Source organism: Chiloscyllium punctatum, chromosome 22 (genome assembly GCF_047496795.1).
Source record: "Chiloscyllium punctatum isolate Juve2018m chromosome 22, sChiPun1.3, whole genome shotgun sequence".
Classification (NCBI taxonomy): domain Eukaryota; kingdom Metazoa; phylum Chordata; class Chondrichthyes; order Orectolobiformes; family Hemiscylliidae; genus Chiloscyllium; species Chiloscyllium punctatum.
The window spans coordinates 23,985,283-23,998,458 of record NC_092760.1 but is presented as its reverse complement, the minus strand read 5'-3'; the positions used below and the strand labels follow the sequence as shown (position 1 = coordinate 23,998,458).

At 57.3% G+C, this 13,176-nt stretch overlaps 1 protein-coding gene across 6 annotated transcripts in view; it reads left to right on the top strand.

Annotated features, from left to right (window-relative positions):
• Positions 1 to 6,005: 6,005 nt before the first annotated feature.
• Positions 6,006 to 13,176, top strand: part of LOC140493448 (AP-2 complex subunit alpha-2-like) — a 107,565-nt gene continuing 100,394 nt past the window's right edge. For all 6 annotated transcript variants that reach the window (XR_011963679.1, XR_011963680.1, XM_072591889.1 and 3 more), the window contains exon 1: positions 6,006 to 6,126. Coding sequence is in view for 4 of the 6 variants with exons in the window: in XM_072591889.1 (XP_072447990.1) it covers positions 6,060 to 6,126 (67 nt within the window). In the remaining 2 variants the exon portion in view is untranslated. The remainder of the gene's footprint in view (positions 6,127 to 13,176) is intronic.

Here is a 13,176-nt window from a genome sequence, read left to right as displayed (position 1 = left end):
GCGGTGGGGGGACAGTTGTGAACAGTCAGGGTGGGTGTGTGAGGGGTCGGGTGGGTGTGTGAGGGGGGACGGTAGTGAACGGTCGGGGTTGTTGTGTGAGGGGGGTGAGATGTCGGTTGTGAGGGGTCGGGGTGGGTCTGTGAGGGTGCGGGGCGGGTGTGTGAGGGTTCGGGGTGGATGTTTGAGGGGAGACGGTTGTGAGGGGTCAGGGTGGGTCTATGAGGGTGCGGGGTGGGTGTGTGAGGGGTTGGGGTGGATGTGTGAGGGGGAACGGTTGTGAGTGGTCGGGGTGGGTCTGTGAGGGGTTGGGGTGTCGGTTGTGAGGGGTAAGGGTGGGTCTGTGAGGGTACGGAGCAAGTGTGTGAGGGGTCGGGGTGGGTGTGTGGGAGGTGGGGTGGGTGCGTGGGGGGGATGATTGTGAGGGGTCGGGGTGGGTCTGTGAGGGTGCGGGGCGAGTGTGTGAGGGGTTGGGTTGGTGTGTGAAGGGTTGGGGTTGGTGTGTCGGTTGTGAGGGGTCGGGGTGGGTGTGTGAGGGGGTGGGGTGGGTGTGTGGGGGGGATGAGTGTGAGGGGTTAGGGTGGGTCTGTGAGGGTGCGGGGCGAGTATGTGAGGGGTTGGGTTGGTGTGTGAGGGGTTGGGGTGACTGTTGTGAGGGGTCGGGGTGGGTGTGTGAGGGTGCGGGGTGGGTGTGTGAGGGGTTGGGGTTGGTGTGTGAGGGGTTGGGGTGTCGGTTGTGAGGGGTTGGGGTGGGTGTGTGAGGGGTCGGGGTTGGTGTATGAGGGGTTGGGGTGTCGGCTGTGAGGGGTTGGGGTGAGTGTGTGAGGGGTCGGGGTGGGTGTGTGAGGGTGCGGGGTGGGTGTGTGAGGGGTTGGGGTGTCGGTTGTGAGGGGTTGGGGTGAGTGTGTGAGTGGTCGGGGTGGGTGTGTGGGGCTGTGGGGTGGGTGCGTGGGGGGATGATTGTGAGGGGTCGGGGTGGGTGTGTGTGGTGGTGAGGTGGGTGTGTGGGGTGTCGGTTGTGTGGGGTTGGGGTGGGTGCGTGGGAGGGATGATTGTGAGGGGTCGGGGTGGGTGTGTGGGAGGGATGAGTGTGAGGGGTCGAGGTGGGTCTGTGAGGGTGCGGGGCGAGTGTGTGAGGGTTGGGTTGGTATGTGAGGGGTTGGGGTGTCTGTTGTGAGGGGTTGGGGTTGGTGTGTGAGGGTGCGGGGTGGGTGTGTAAGGGGTCGGGGTTGGTGTGTGAGGGGTTGGGGTGTCGGTTGTGAGGGGTTGGGGTGAGTGTGTGAGGGGTCGGGGTGGGTGTGTGGGGGGTGGGGTGGGTGTGTTGGGGAGGATGATTGTGAGGGGTTGGGGTGGGTCTGTGAGGGTGCGGGGCGAGTGTGTGAGGGGTTGGGTTGGTGTGTGAGGGGTTGGGGTGAGTGTGTGACGGGTCGGGGTGGGTATGTGTGGGGGATGATTGTCAGGGGTCGGGTGGGTGTGTTGGGGGGGTGGGGTGTCGGTTGTGAGGGGTTGGGGTGTGTGTGAGGGGTCGGGGTTGGTGTGTGAGGGGTTGGGGTGTCAGTTGTGAGGGGTTGGGGTGGGTGTGTGAGGGGTCGAGGTGGGTGTGTGGGGGTGTGGGGTGTCGGTTGTGAGGGGTCGGGGTGGGTGTGTGAGTGGTTGGGGTGAGTGTGTGAGGGGTCGGGGTGAGTGTGTGAGGGGCGGGGTGGGTGTGTGAGGGGTCGGGGTTGGTGTGTGAGGGGTCGGGGTGGGTGTGTGGGGGAGGGGTGTCGGTTGTGAGGGGTTGGGGTGGGTGTATGGGGGGGATGATTGTCAGGGGTCGGGGTGGGTGTGTAAGGGGTTGGGGTGTCGGTTGTGAGGGGTTGGGGTGGGTGTGTGGAGGAGATGATTGTCAGGGGGAGGGGTGGGTGTGTGGGGGAGGGGTGGGGTGTCAGTTTTCAGGGGTCGGGGTGGGTGTGTGGGGGAGATGATTGTCAGGGGGAGGGGTGGGTGTGTGGGGGAGGGGTGGGGTGTCGGTTGTGAGGGGTTGGGGTGTGTGTGTGTGGGAGATGATTGTCAGGGGCAGGGGTGTGTGTGTGGGGGGTGGGGTGTCGGTTGTGAGGGGTTGGGGTGAGTGTATGAGGGGTCGAGGTGGGTGTGTGGGGGAGATGATTGTCAGGGGTCGGGGTGGGTGTGTGGGGGGGGTTGGGATGTCGGTTGTGAGGGGTCAGGGTGGGTGTGTGGGGGGTTGGGGTGTCGGTTGTGAGGGGTTTGGGTGGGTGTGTGAGGGGGGAATTGGGGTGTCGGTTGTGAGGGGTTGGGGTGAGTGTGTGAGGGGTCGGGGTGGGTGTGTGTGGGGGATGATTGTCAGGGGTCGGGTGGGTGTGTGGGGGGGGTGGGGTGTCGGTTGTGAGGGGTTGGGGTGAGTGTGTGAGGGGTCGGGGTTAATGTGTGAGGGGTCGAGGTGGGTGTGTGAGGGGTCGGGGTTGGGTTGTCGGTTGTGAGGGGTTGGGGTGAGTGTGTGAGGGGTCGGGGTGGGTGTGTGAGGAGTCGAGGTGGGTGTGTGGGGGGTCGGGGTTGGTGTGTGAGGGGTTGGGGTGTCGGTTGTGAGGGGTCGCGGTGGGTGTGTGGGGGGAGTGGGGTGTCGGTTGTGAGGGGTTGGGGTGGGTGTGTGGGGGGGATGATTATCAGGGGTCGGCGTGGGTGTGTGAGGGGTCGAGGTGGGTGTGTGGGGGAGATGATTGTCAGGGGTAGGGGTGGGTGTGTGTGGGGGGTTGGGATGTCGGTTGTGAGGGGTCGGGGTGGGTGTGTGTGAGGTGGGTGGGGTATCGGTTGTGAGGGGTCGGGTGGGTGTGTGGGGGGAGTGGGGTGTCGGTTGTGAGGGGTTGGGGTGGGTGTGTGGGGGAGATGATTTTCAGGGGTCGGGGTGTGTGTTGGGGGGGGGTGGGGTGTCGGTTGTGAGGGGTCGGGGTGGGTGTGTGAGGGTTCGAGGTGGGTGTGTGGGGGAGATGATTGTCAGGGGTCGGGGTGGGTGTGTGGGGGGGGTGGGGTGTCGGTTGTGAGGGGTCGGGGTGGGTGTGTGGGGGGGTGTGGGGTGTCGGTTGTGAGGGGTTGGGGTGGGTGTGTGGGGGGGTGGGGTGTCGGTTGTGAGGGGTCGGGGTGGGTGTGTGGGGGAATAATTGTCAGGGGTCGGGGTGGGTGTGTGGGGGAGGGGTGGGGTGTCGGTTGTGAGGGGTCGGGGTGGGTGTGTGGGGGGTTGGGGTGTCGGTTGTGAGGGGTCGGGGGCGGGGTGTCGGTTGTGAGGGGTTGGGGGGGCGGTGTGTCGGTTGTGAGGGGTTGGGGGGGGTGGGGTGTCGGTTGTGAGGGGTCGGGCTGGGTGTGTGGGGGAGGGGTGGGGTGTCGGTTGTGGGGGTCGGGGGCGGGGTGTGTGGGCGGTTGGTGGGGGAGGGGTTTGTTGTGCTTGGCGGGGTTTCCCCGCGAGCGGGCGGGCGGGCACGGGCTCTGTTGCGGCGCGAGCTCCCCTCTCCCGGGAAGATGCGGGGTTGGGGTGGGTGTGTAAGGGGTCGGGGTTGGTGTGTGAGGGGTTGGGGTGTCGGTTGTGAGGGGTTGGGGTGAGTGTGTGAGGGGTCGGGGTGGGTGTGTGGGGGGTGGGGTGGGTGTGTTGGGGAGGATGATTGTGAGGGGTTGGGGTGGGTCTGTGAGGGTGCGGGGCGAGTGTGTGAGGGGTTGGGTTGGTGTGTGAGGGGTTGGGGTGAGTGTGTGACGGGTCGGGGTGGGTATGTGTGGGGGATGATTGTCAGGGGTCGGGTGGGTGTGTTGGGGGGGTGGGGTGTCGGTTGTGAGGGGTTGGGGTGTGTGTGAGGGGTCGGGGTTGGTGTGTGAGGGGTTGGGGTGTCAGTTGTGAGGGGTTGGGGTGGGTGTGTGAGGGGTCGAGGTGGGTGTGTGGGGGTGTGGGGTGTCGGTTGTGAGGGGTCGGGGTGGGTGTGTGAGTGGTTGGGGTGAGTGTGTGAGGGGTCGGGGTGAGTGTGTGAGGGGCGGGGTGGGTGTGTGAGGGGTCGGGGTTGGTGTGTGAGGGGTCGGGGTGGGTGTGTGGGGGAGGGGTGTCGGTTGTGAGGGGTTGGGGTGGGTGTATGGGGGGGATGATTGTCAGGGGTCGGGGTGGGTGTGTAAGGGGTTGGGGTGTCGGTTGTGAGGGGTTGGGGTGGGTGTGTGGAGGAGATGATTGTCAGGGGGAGGGGTGGGTGTGTGGGGGAGGGGTGGGGTGTCAGTTTTCAGGGGTCGGGGTGGGTGTGTGGGGGAGATGATTGTCAGGGGGAGGGGTGGGTGTGTGGGGGAGGGGTGGGGTGTCGGTTGTGAGGGGTTGGGGTGTGTGTGTGTGGGAGATGATTGTCAGGGGCAGGGGTGTGTGTGGGGGGGGTGGGGTGTTGGTTGTGAGGGTTTGGGGTGGGTGTGTGGGGGGTGGGGTGTCGGTTGTGAGGGGTTGGGGTGAGTGTATGAGGGGTCGAGGTGGGTGTGTGGGGGAGATGATTGTCAGGGGTCGGGGTGGGTGTGTGGGGGGGGTTGGGATGTCGGTTGTGAGGGGTCAGGGTGGGTGTGTGGGGGGTTGGGGTGTCGGTTGTGAGGGGTTTGGGTGGGTGTGTGAGGGGGGAATTGGGGTGTCGGTTGTGAGGGGTTGGGGTGAGTGTGTGAGGGGTCGGGGTGGGTGTGTGTGGGGGATGATTGTCAGGGGTCGGGTGGGTGTGTGGGGGGGGTGGGGTGTCGGTTGTGAGGGGTTGGGGTGAGTGTGTGAGGGGTCGGGGTTAATGTGTGAGGGGTCGAGGTGGGTGTGTGAGGGGTCGGGGTTGGGTTGTCGGTTGTGAGGGGTTGGGGTGAGTGTGTGAGGGGTCGGGGTGGGTGTGTGAGGAGTCGAGGTGGGTGTGTGGGGGGTCGGGGTTGGTGTGTGAGGGGTTGGGGTGTCGGTTGTGAGGGGTTGCGGTGGGTGTGTGAGGGGTCGCGGTGGGTGTGTGGGGGGAGTGGGGTGTCGGTTGTGAGGGGTTGGGGTGTGTGTGAGGGGTCGGGGTTGGTGTGTGAGGGGTTGGGGTGTCGGTTGTGAGGGGTTGCGGTGGGTGTGTGAGGGGTCGCGGTGGGTGTGTGGGGGGAGTGGGGTGTCGGTTGTGAGGGGTTGGGGTGGGTGTGTGGGGGGGATGATTATCAGGGGTCGGCGTGGGTGTGTGAGGGGTCGAGGTGGGTGTGTGGGGGAGATGATTGTCAGGGGTAGGGGTGGGTGTGTGTGGGGGGTTGGGATGTCGGTTGTGAGGGGTCGGGGTGGGTGTGTGTGAGGTGGGTGGGGTATCGGTTGTGAGGGGTCGGGTGGGTGTGTGGGGGGAGTGGGGTGTCGGTTGTGAGGGGTTGGGGTGGGTGTGTGGGGGAGATGATTTTCAGGGGTCGGGGTGTGTGTTGGGGGGGGTGGGGTGTCGGTTGTGAGGGGTCGGGGTGGGTGTGTGAGGGTTCGAGGTGGGTGTGTGGGGGAGATGATTGTCAGGGGTCGGGGTGGGTGTGTGGGGGGGGGTGGGGTGTCGGTTGTGAGGGGTCGGGGTGGGTGTGTGGGGGGGTGTGGGGTGTCGGTTGTGAGGGGTTGGGGTGGGTGTGTGGGGGGGTGGGGTGTCGGTTGTGAGGGGTCGGGGTGGGTGTGTGGGGGAATAATTGTCAGGGGTCGGGGTGGGTGTGTGGGGGAGGGGTGGGGTGTCGGTTGTGAGGGGTCGGGGTGGGTGTGTGGGGGGTTGGGGTGTCGGTTGTGAGGGGTCGGGGGCGGGGTGTCGGTTGTGAGGGGTTGGGGGGGCGGTGTGTCGGTTGTGAGGGGTTGGGGGGGGGTGGGGTGTCGGTTGTGGGGGGTTGGGGTGTCGGTTGTGAGGGGTTGGGGGGTGGGGTGTCGGTTGTGAGGGGTCGTGGTGGGTGTGTGGGGGAGGGGTGGGGTGTCGGTTGTGGGGGTCGGGGGCGGGGTGTGTGGGCGGTTGGTGGGGGAGGGGTTTGTTGTGCTTGGCGGGGTTTCCCCGCGAGCGGGCGGGCGGGCACGGGCTCTGTTGCGGCGCGAGCTCCCCTCTCCCGGGAAGATGCCGGTTGTGTCGAAAGGTGACGGGATGCGGGGTCTCGCTGTTTTCATCTCGGACATCAGAAACTGTGAGTGACCGGGCCCAGGACTCAGGGCCATTCAACCAGTGTCCAACCGAGAGGGGCCCAGACTCCCGGGTTAGCTCCCCCCATGACCCCCAGGGTTAACTCCCTCAGGCCCCCCGCCCACATTAACTCCCCCTGTGGCAGCCCCAACTCCAAAATTAACTGCCCCATGACTCCCCCAACCCCAAATATTAACTCCCCGATGATCCCCTAACCCCAGGGTGAACTCCCTCAGGACCCCGCTCATCCTTCCAACCTCAGGATTAACTGTCCCCGACCCTTCCACCCACAGGGTTAATAGCCTCTGCTATGACTCCCCCAACCCCAAAATTAACACCCACCATGATTCCTCAACCCCAGGATTAATTCCCCCAAGACCCACTGCCCCCCCCCCCAATGCCAGAGTTAACTTCTCCATGATCCACCCCGCCTCCGGGGTCAACTGTCCCACTGACCCTCCCACCCCCAGAGTTAGCTCTCCCCCTTCCTGGGTAAAAACAATGCAGTGAGGAGAACTACAGTCAGCACTGTAGCTGTGGCATAGCAAAAATTCTATACAGCTCCAATACAACCTCTCTGCTCTTACACAGTTGATGTCCCATTTGCCTTCTTAACCACCTTATTAACCTAGCCAGCACCTTCAGGGATTTGTGGCCAATCACCCAAGATTCCTCTGGTCCTCAGCTTCCTAGTGTCTTGCCATTCATTGAGTACTCCTTTCTCTTGTTGCTTCTTCCAAAGTGCATCACCTCCTTTATGAGGGTCAAATTCCACCTGGGACAAAGTGAGGACTGCAAATGCTGCAAACACACATTAATCCCATGTGGTTGCAGGCCACATCAATCTCTCTTGTATCCATTGCATCCGATGTGGTCTCCTCTACATCGGCAAGACAGGATGCCAACTTGTGGATCATTTCAGAGAACTTCTCAGGGACACCAGCACCATCCAACCCCACGGCCCATGGCTGATCACTTCAACTCCCCGTCCCAATAGACCAAGGACATGAAGGCCCTGGGCCTCCTCCATCGCCAAACCCTAACCACCCGACGCCTGGAAGAAGAACACCACATCTTCCACCTTGGAACCCTGCAACCACACAGGATTAATATGGATTTCACCAGTTTCCTGTTTCCCCTCCCTCCACCACATCCCAGTCCCAAGATCCAACTCGGCATTGCCCCCATCTATCAGCTCCCGCCCCTTCTCTGATCCGTCATCTTCTCCCCCACCTTTATCTACCTATTGCAATCTCAGCTATCTTCCTCCCCATCCCCAGCCCCCTCCCATTTATCCCTCAGTCTCCCGGCCCAAAAGCTTCTTCCTGATGAAGGGCTTATGCCGGAAATGTCAATTCTCATGCTTTTCTGATGCTGCTTGACCTGCTGTGCTTTTCCAGCACCACACTCGACTCACATTCCACCTGCCACTGATCTGCCCATCTGACCAATTCATTTATATCCTCCTTTAACCTAAACTCTTCCTCCTCACTCAATCTTTGTGTCATCTGCAAATTTATTTATCACTCCCCCACATTTTCATCACTAGCATTTAAGAAAATCAACAGTAAGTGACCCTGCATTGATCCATCCAATCACACAAACACCCTTCTACCACCATGCTTACTTATTGATGGAGCAGATTTGATGGGCTGAGTACCTCTCCTATATTTTATGGTGTTAAGTCATGATTGTGATTGAATACACTTCATTGCTGGAGGTGCCAGGTAAAGGAGTTGACCCCAACTGAACGTTGCAGACTGGCAGTTTCCAAGGTCCAGGACTACGTGCTGAGGGACCCAGTAAAGCCTGGTCCAGCTACCACCAACGTGCAGTGGGGAAAGGCCACTGTCTGTGGTCCTTCTGCCAAAGTTAAATAGGGGTCTGCTCAGTTATCGGACCCTTGCAGTGCTCAAATGCATGTAAATATAGTCCTGTTCAAGTGTAAGAAATGCCTTTGGTTTGTTTATTGGACAGCGTCAAACTCCTGTATTTGTTTGTTTGTTTGATATGCTACTGCACAGATCCGAACTTTGTTTGTGATTGTGGATGTATAAATATACTTTTTATGAATAAAATATATTTTTGAAACTAAAAAAAGCCTGGAGGAGCTGGATTGTTAGAATCCACATTTATAACTCCCATGTCCCAGCATCAGATGTCCGGATCTTCCTGGTAAGTTATGCACAGCTGAGAAGGGGACAGCAGTGACTGAGTGGACCCCTTTGGAATCTGGACTTGAAAGCATCAGGTCAAGGTAATCCTGAAGGTGGACGCTAATGGGAGCATCCTGTACCTGCCTTCCAGATTCACAATCAGAAGGAGCCGAGGCTAGCTGATATGTGCAGGGCAGCCAAGAGTGTGCTGAACGTGTGGGGGATCAGGGCACATGGCAGCAGATTGTAAAGTGACCCTCTGCAGGAACTGTGAATAGGAGAGCCACCTGCTAAGGACTACAAGGAGTCAAAGAGCTGCAATCTGTGTAGGGAAGCAGGCCACCTGTACAAGGCCTGCCCAAGGTGAGGGAGGGGTATGTGTGTGCTACATATGCTTAGATGGCCGTAAATGGCAACATGAGCAAAGGACAGGAAGGACAGCAAGCAAACCAAAACAAGGGGCACCCAGAAGGAGGGACAAGCCAGAGAGGAGTCCTAGAGATGTACAGCACGGACTTCCATTTGAACAGATCGAGTCAATGGAGGAGGAGGAAACCAAGGAGGTGGGAGAATGGATACTGGTAAGAAACAACCCCAAAAGGAAAATACTTAGGTTCCACAGAAAAGTGTTAAGAGGAAGCTGCATGATGGACACACCAGCAGCTCCTCTGATGATGAAGATATCATGATGATGATGCAGGGATGGCCACCACCAAAACAAAAGAGGCACAGCACCATGAGTGAGGAGGACAGGAGCAACCCCCAACCCAACAATGCTGTACGTGGCAAGGGGCCTGGTGAAGTCAACCTCTTTCCACTGAGAATCAAGGGGTACCCAACTGCACCACAGCTCCAAGCAACTGAAAACAGAAATGCTGCAAATATGGAGCAGAGCACGATAGTACCTCAGTCAGACTCAAAACTGCACCTTCCTGGCTTCTTTCTTGCCCCGATGACACTGGATCAGGGCAGTTGCCCCAGGTCGGAACAGGACTGAGAGTGTCCAACAGTCTGACCACACCGCAGGGATGCAGGAAGTCCCCTAGTGATAAGACTGCGGATGAATGGACATTGGGTCTGTGGGTAAATCTATGAACACTCAAAATGGGTTTTAGAATTGTCAGTATTAATGTGCGTAGTGTTAAAACATGACACAATGTGTTTCCATGTTGACTTACCTTGCCAACATCAAAGAGGACCTCTTGTATCTGCATAAATGCAGAGTTTTTTACATGGTGTCCCTGTGGACATGGTCCATCTTTGATCTCCAGGTGAAATGGAAGATAGTTTGGGTAACCGCTGTGTGCAGTTTTAGGAAATAAGCCAAACCTGCACCATGTACAACACTGAGTATAGCTCACACCTGATGACCAGATTTTTACCTGCAATGGAGAGGGATCAGTGCTCCCATTTGCCCAGTTTCTGCCTCACCTTGGTAATATGCTACTTCCAGGTTTTTATGCACACTCAGACCCCTCCACACTGTATTCCCAGCACCTTCAGATAATGTGACCTGACGGTGAAAGGAGTAAAGGATTGGTCAGACCAGTTCCCAAAGAATATAGTCTTACTCTTGCCTCAATTTACCTTGGCTCCCAAGGCCAATTTGAACCTGTCACAGATGCTGATGAGTTTATGCACGGACAGCGGATCCAAGCAGAATATGGCAACTTCATGCATGTACAGGAGGCGTTGACCTGCAGGCCTCTACTGCCCCTGAATAGTCACCCCTCACACCCTTCCTGGTGGACTTAGCAGAACGGTCTAAACAAACAAGACAGGAGAGACTAAGCAGCACTGCCTGACTGTGATCTGATCAGGAAGCTTTCTGATTCCAACACTGAGACAGCACTATTAATGTTGGTGTAGAGCAGTTGGATCCTTGCAAATTCTTTCCCAGAGCCCATTTTGGAGAACACATCATTAGTGTAGGAGTGCAATATCCTGTCAAAGGCTTTCTTCTGGTCCAGGTTGTGAGGCAGGCATCCACTCATCTGTCCTGTATCTACGTGATTGTATCCCTGAGGTGCATGAGGCTGTCAGAGAGCATTCTGTCAGTAAAGCACAGGTTTGATCGGGGTGAATCATTGATCCCACAGCAGACCTGACCCGATTGGTATTTTGTAATCCACATTAAACAGTGAAATTGGTTTTCAAATTATGACTTTCCCCTCCTCCCCCTTCCGCTTGTGGATGATATTTTCCCTCACAGATTTGCGTATGTTACCTGTCGTATTCCTCCAGCAGGTTGTGGCCAATCAGATTACACAGAGCTGAATACAACTTGATTGGTAAGCTGTCACCTCTGGGAGCTTTAATCTTCTGAAAGGACACAAGGGCCTTGGTCACCTCATCCAAAGATAACAGTTGGTCCAGCCTCTTATGCATGCTGCGATCTAAGACCATCATGACAGAGATCAGGAATGACTGGAAGACCACTCTGGGCTTAGTGTCATACAAGCTGACAGAAAATGATTTGCTGATCCTTAGGACATCAAACTAACATGACATGACCAAGCCATCTTCCTTCAGGCTGCTGATCAAGAGCTCTCCCTGTGTACTTTCTGGAAGAAGAAATGTAAGCACATCTTATTCTGCTCCACGGAGCAGACCCTGGGCTGGAATATTATCTTGGAAGCCTCCAAAACACAGAGCAAGGTTTGCTGACTCATCACATCCTGTAGATTCTCTTTGACACCAATGCCTATCGTCTGTTGAAGGAGTAGCTTCTGCAGCTTTCCTGGAGTTTGGACAGCTTTCCCTGTCTCTCTCTCTCACTCTCACTTTCTAAATACCTTCGAGGATGAATAACCTCTTGATGTTCCCCTTGATTATTTCCCTCTAGTCCATCTCCGAGATGTCTTTGATATTTGGTAGTGTGGCTAGAGTTTCTGGGCGTGTTGTATCTACTTGTTTGGGTTTGTTGTTTCAGAATTGGTGGAATGTGTTTTATCAGGTACTTGTTCTTCTTGAATACACTGTATAGGTATTTTTCTTCTGCTGCTCATTGTTCTTGGGTGCTGCAGTGTGTTGTGGCCCATTTAAGTAATGTCCTGATAACTCCATTTGTGGGTGTTGGAATGATTGCTTCTGTAATTAAGTATCTGGTCTGTGTGTGTTGCTTTCCTGTAGACGCTGGTTGAAGTTCTCCATTAACTGTTCGTTCCACTGTGACATCTAGGAAGGGGCATCTGTTGTTGTTCTCCTCTTGTGAAATTGTTCAGTGTTGGAATTGGTCCTCCTGGGAACAAATGCAGCAGAGGCGAAGAAATTGGAAATATGGGATGGCATTTTTACACGGGCAGGGTGTGAGGCGGTGTAATCTAGGTAGCTGTGGGAGTCTGTCGGTTTATAGTAAATGTCTGTGTTGAGTCGGTCGCCCGAGATAGAAATGGAGAGGTCTAGGAAGGGGAGGGAGGAGTCTGAGACGGTCTTGTCCCCCTTAGTCCAAGAACTCCCCACCTACGTTCGGGACACCACCTATGCCCTCCACCTCCTCCATGATTTTCGCTTTCCCGGCCCCCAACGCCTTATCTTCACCCTGGACATCGAGTCCCTTTACACCTCCATCCCCCATCAGGAAGGCCTCAAAGCCATCTGCTTCTTCCTATCCCACCGACCCAACCAGTACCCTTCTACTGACACCCTCCTGCGACTGACTGAACTGATCCTCACTCTGAACAACTTCTCTTTTCAATCCTCCCACTTCCTCCAAACCAAAGGAGTAGCCATGGGCACCCGCATGGGCCCCAGCTATGCCTGCCACTTCGTCGGATAAGTGGAACTGTCCATCTTCTGCAGCTACACTGGCATCACCCCCCAACTTTTCCTCCGTTGCATCAGTGACTGTATCGGCGCTACCTCATGCTCAAACGAGTAGGTTGAACAGGTCATCCACTTTACTAACACTTTCCACCCGACCTCAAATTTACCTGGACCATCTCAGACTCCTCCCTCCCCTTCCTACACCTCTCCCTTTCTATCTCGAGCGACCGACTCAACACGGACATTTACTATAAACCGATCGACACCCACAGCTACCTAGATTACACCACCTCCCACCCTGCCCCCTGTAAAAACGCCATCCCATATTCCCAATTCCTTTGCTTCCGCCGCATCTGCTCCCAGGAGGACCAATTCCAATACCGAACAACCCAGATGGCCTCCTTCTTCAAAGACTGCAATTTCCCCTCAGACGTGGTTGACGATGCTCTCCACCGCATCTCCTCCACTTCCCGCTCCTCCACCCTTGAACCCCGCCCCTCCAATCGCCACCGGGACAGAACCCCACTTGTCCTCACCTACCACCCCACCAACCTCCAGATACATCGTATCATCCTTTGTCATTTCCGCCACCTCCAAACAGACCCCATCACTAAGGATATATTTCCCTCCCCTCCCCTCCCCTATCAGCGTTCCAGAAAGACCATTCCCTCCACGACTCCCTCGTCAGGTCCACACACCCACCAACCCAACCTCCACTCCCGGCACCTTCCCATGCAACTGCAAGAAATGCAAAACTTGCGCCCACACCTCCCCCCCTCACTTCCCTCCAAGGCCCCAAGGGATCCTTCCATATCCATCACAAATTCACCTGCACCTCCACACACATCATTTACTGCATCTGCTGCACACGATGTGGCCTCCTCTACATTGGGGAGACAGGCCGCCTACTTGCGGAACGTTTCAGAGAACACCTCTGGGACACCCGCACCAACCAATCCAACCTCCCACTCCGCCAAGGACGTACAGGTCCTTGGCCTCCTCCATCGCCAGACCATGGCAACATGATGCCTGGAGGAAGAGCGCCTCATCTTCCGCCTAGGAACCCTCCAACCACAAGGGATGAATGCTCGAGCTGAAGATTTCTCCAGCTTCCTCATTTCCCCACCCCCCAC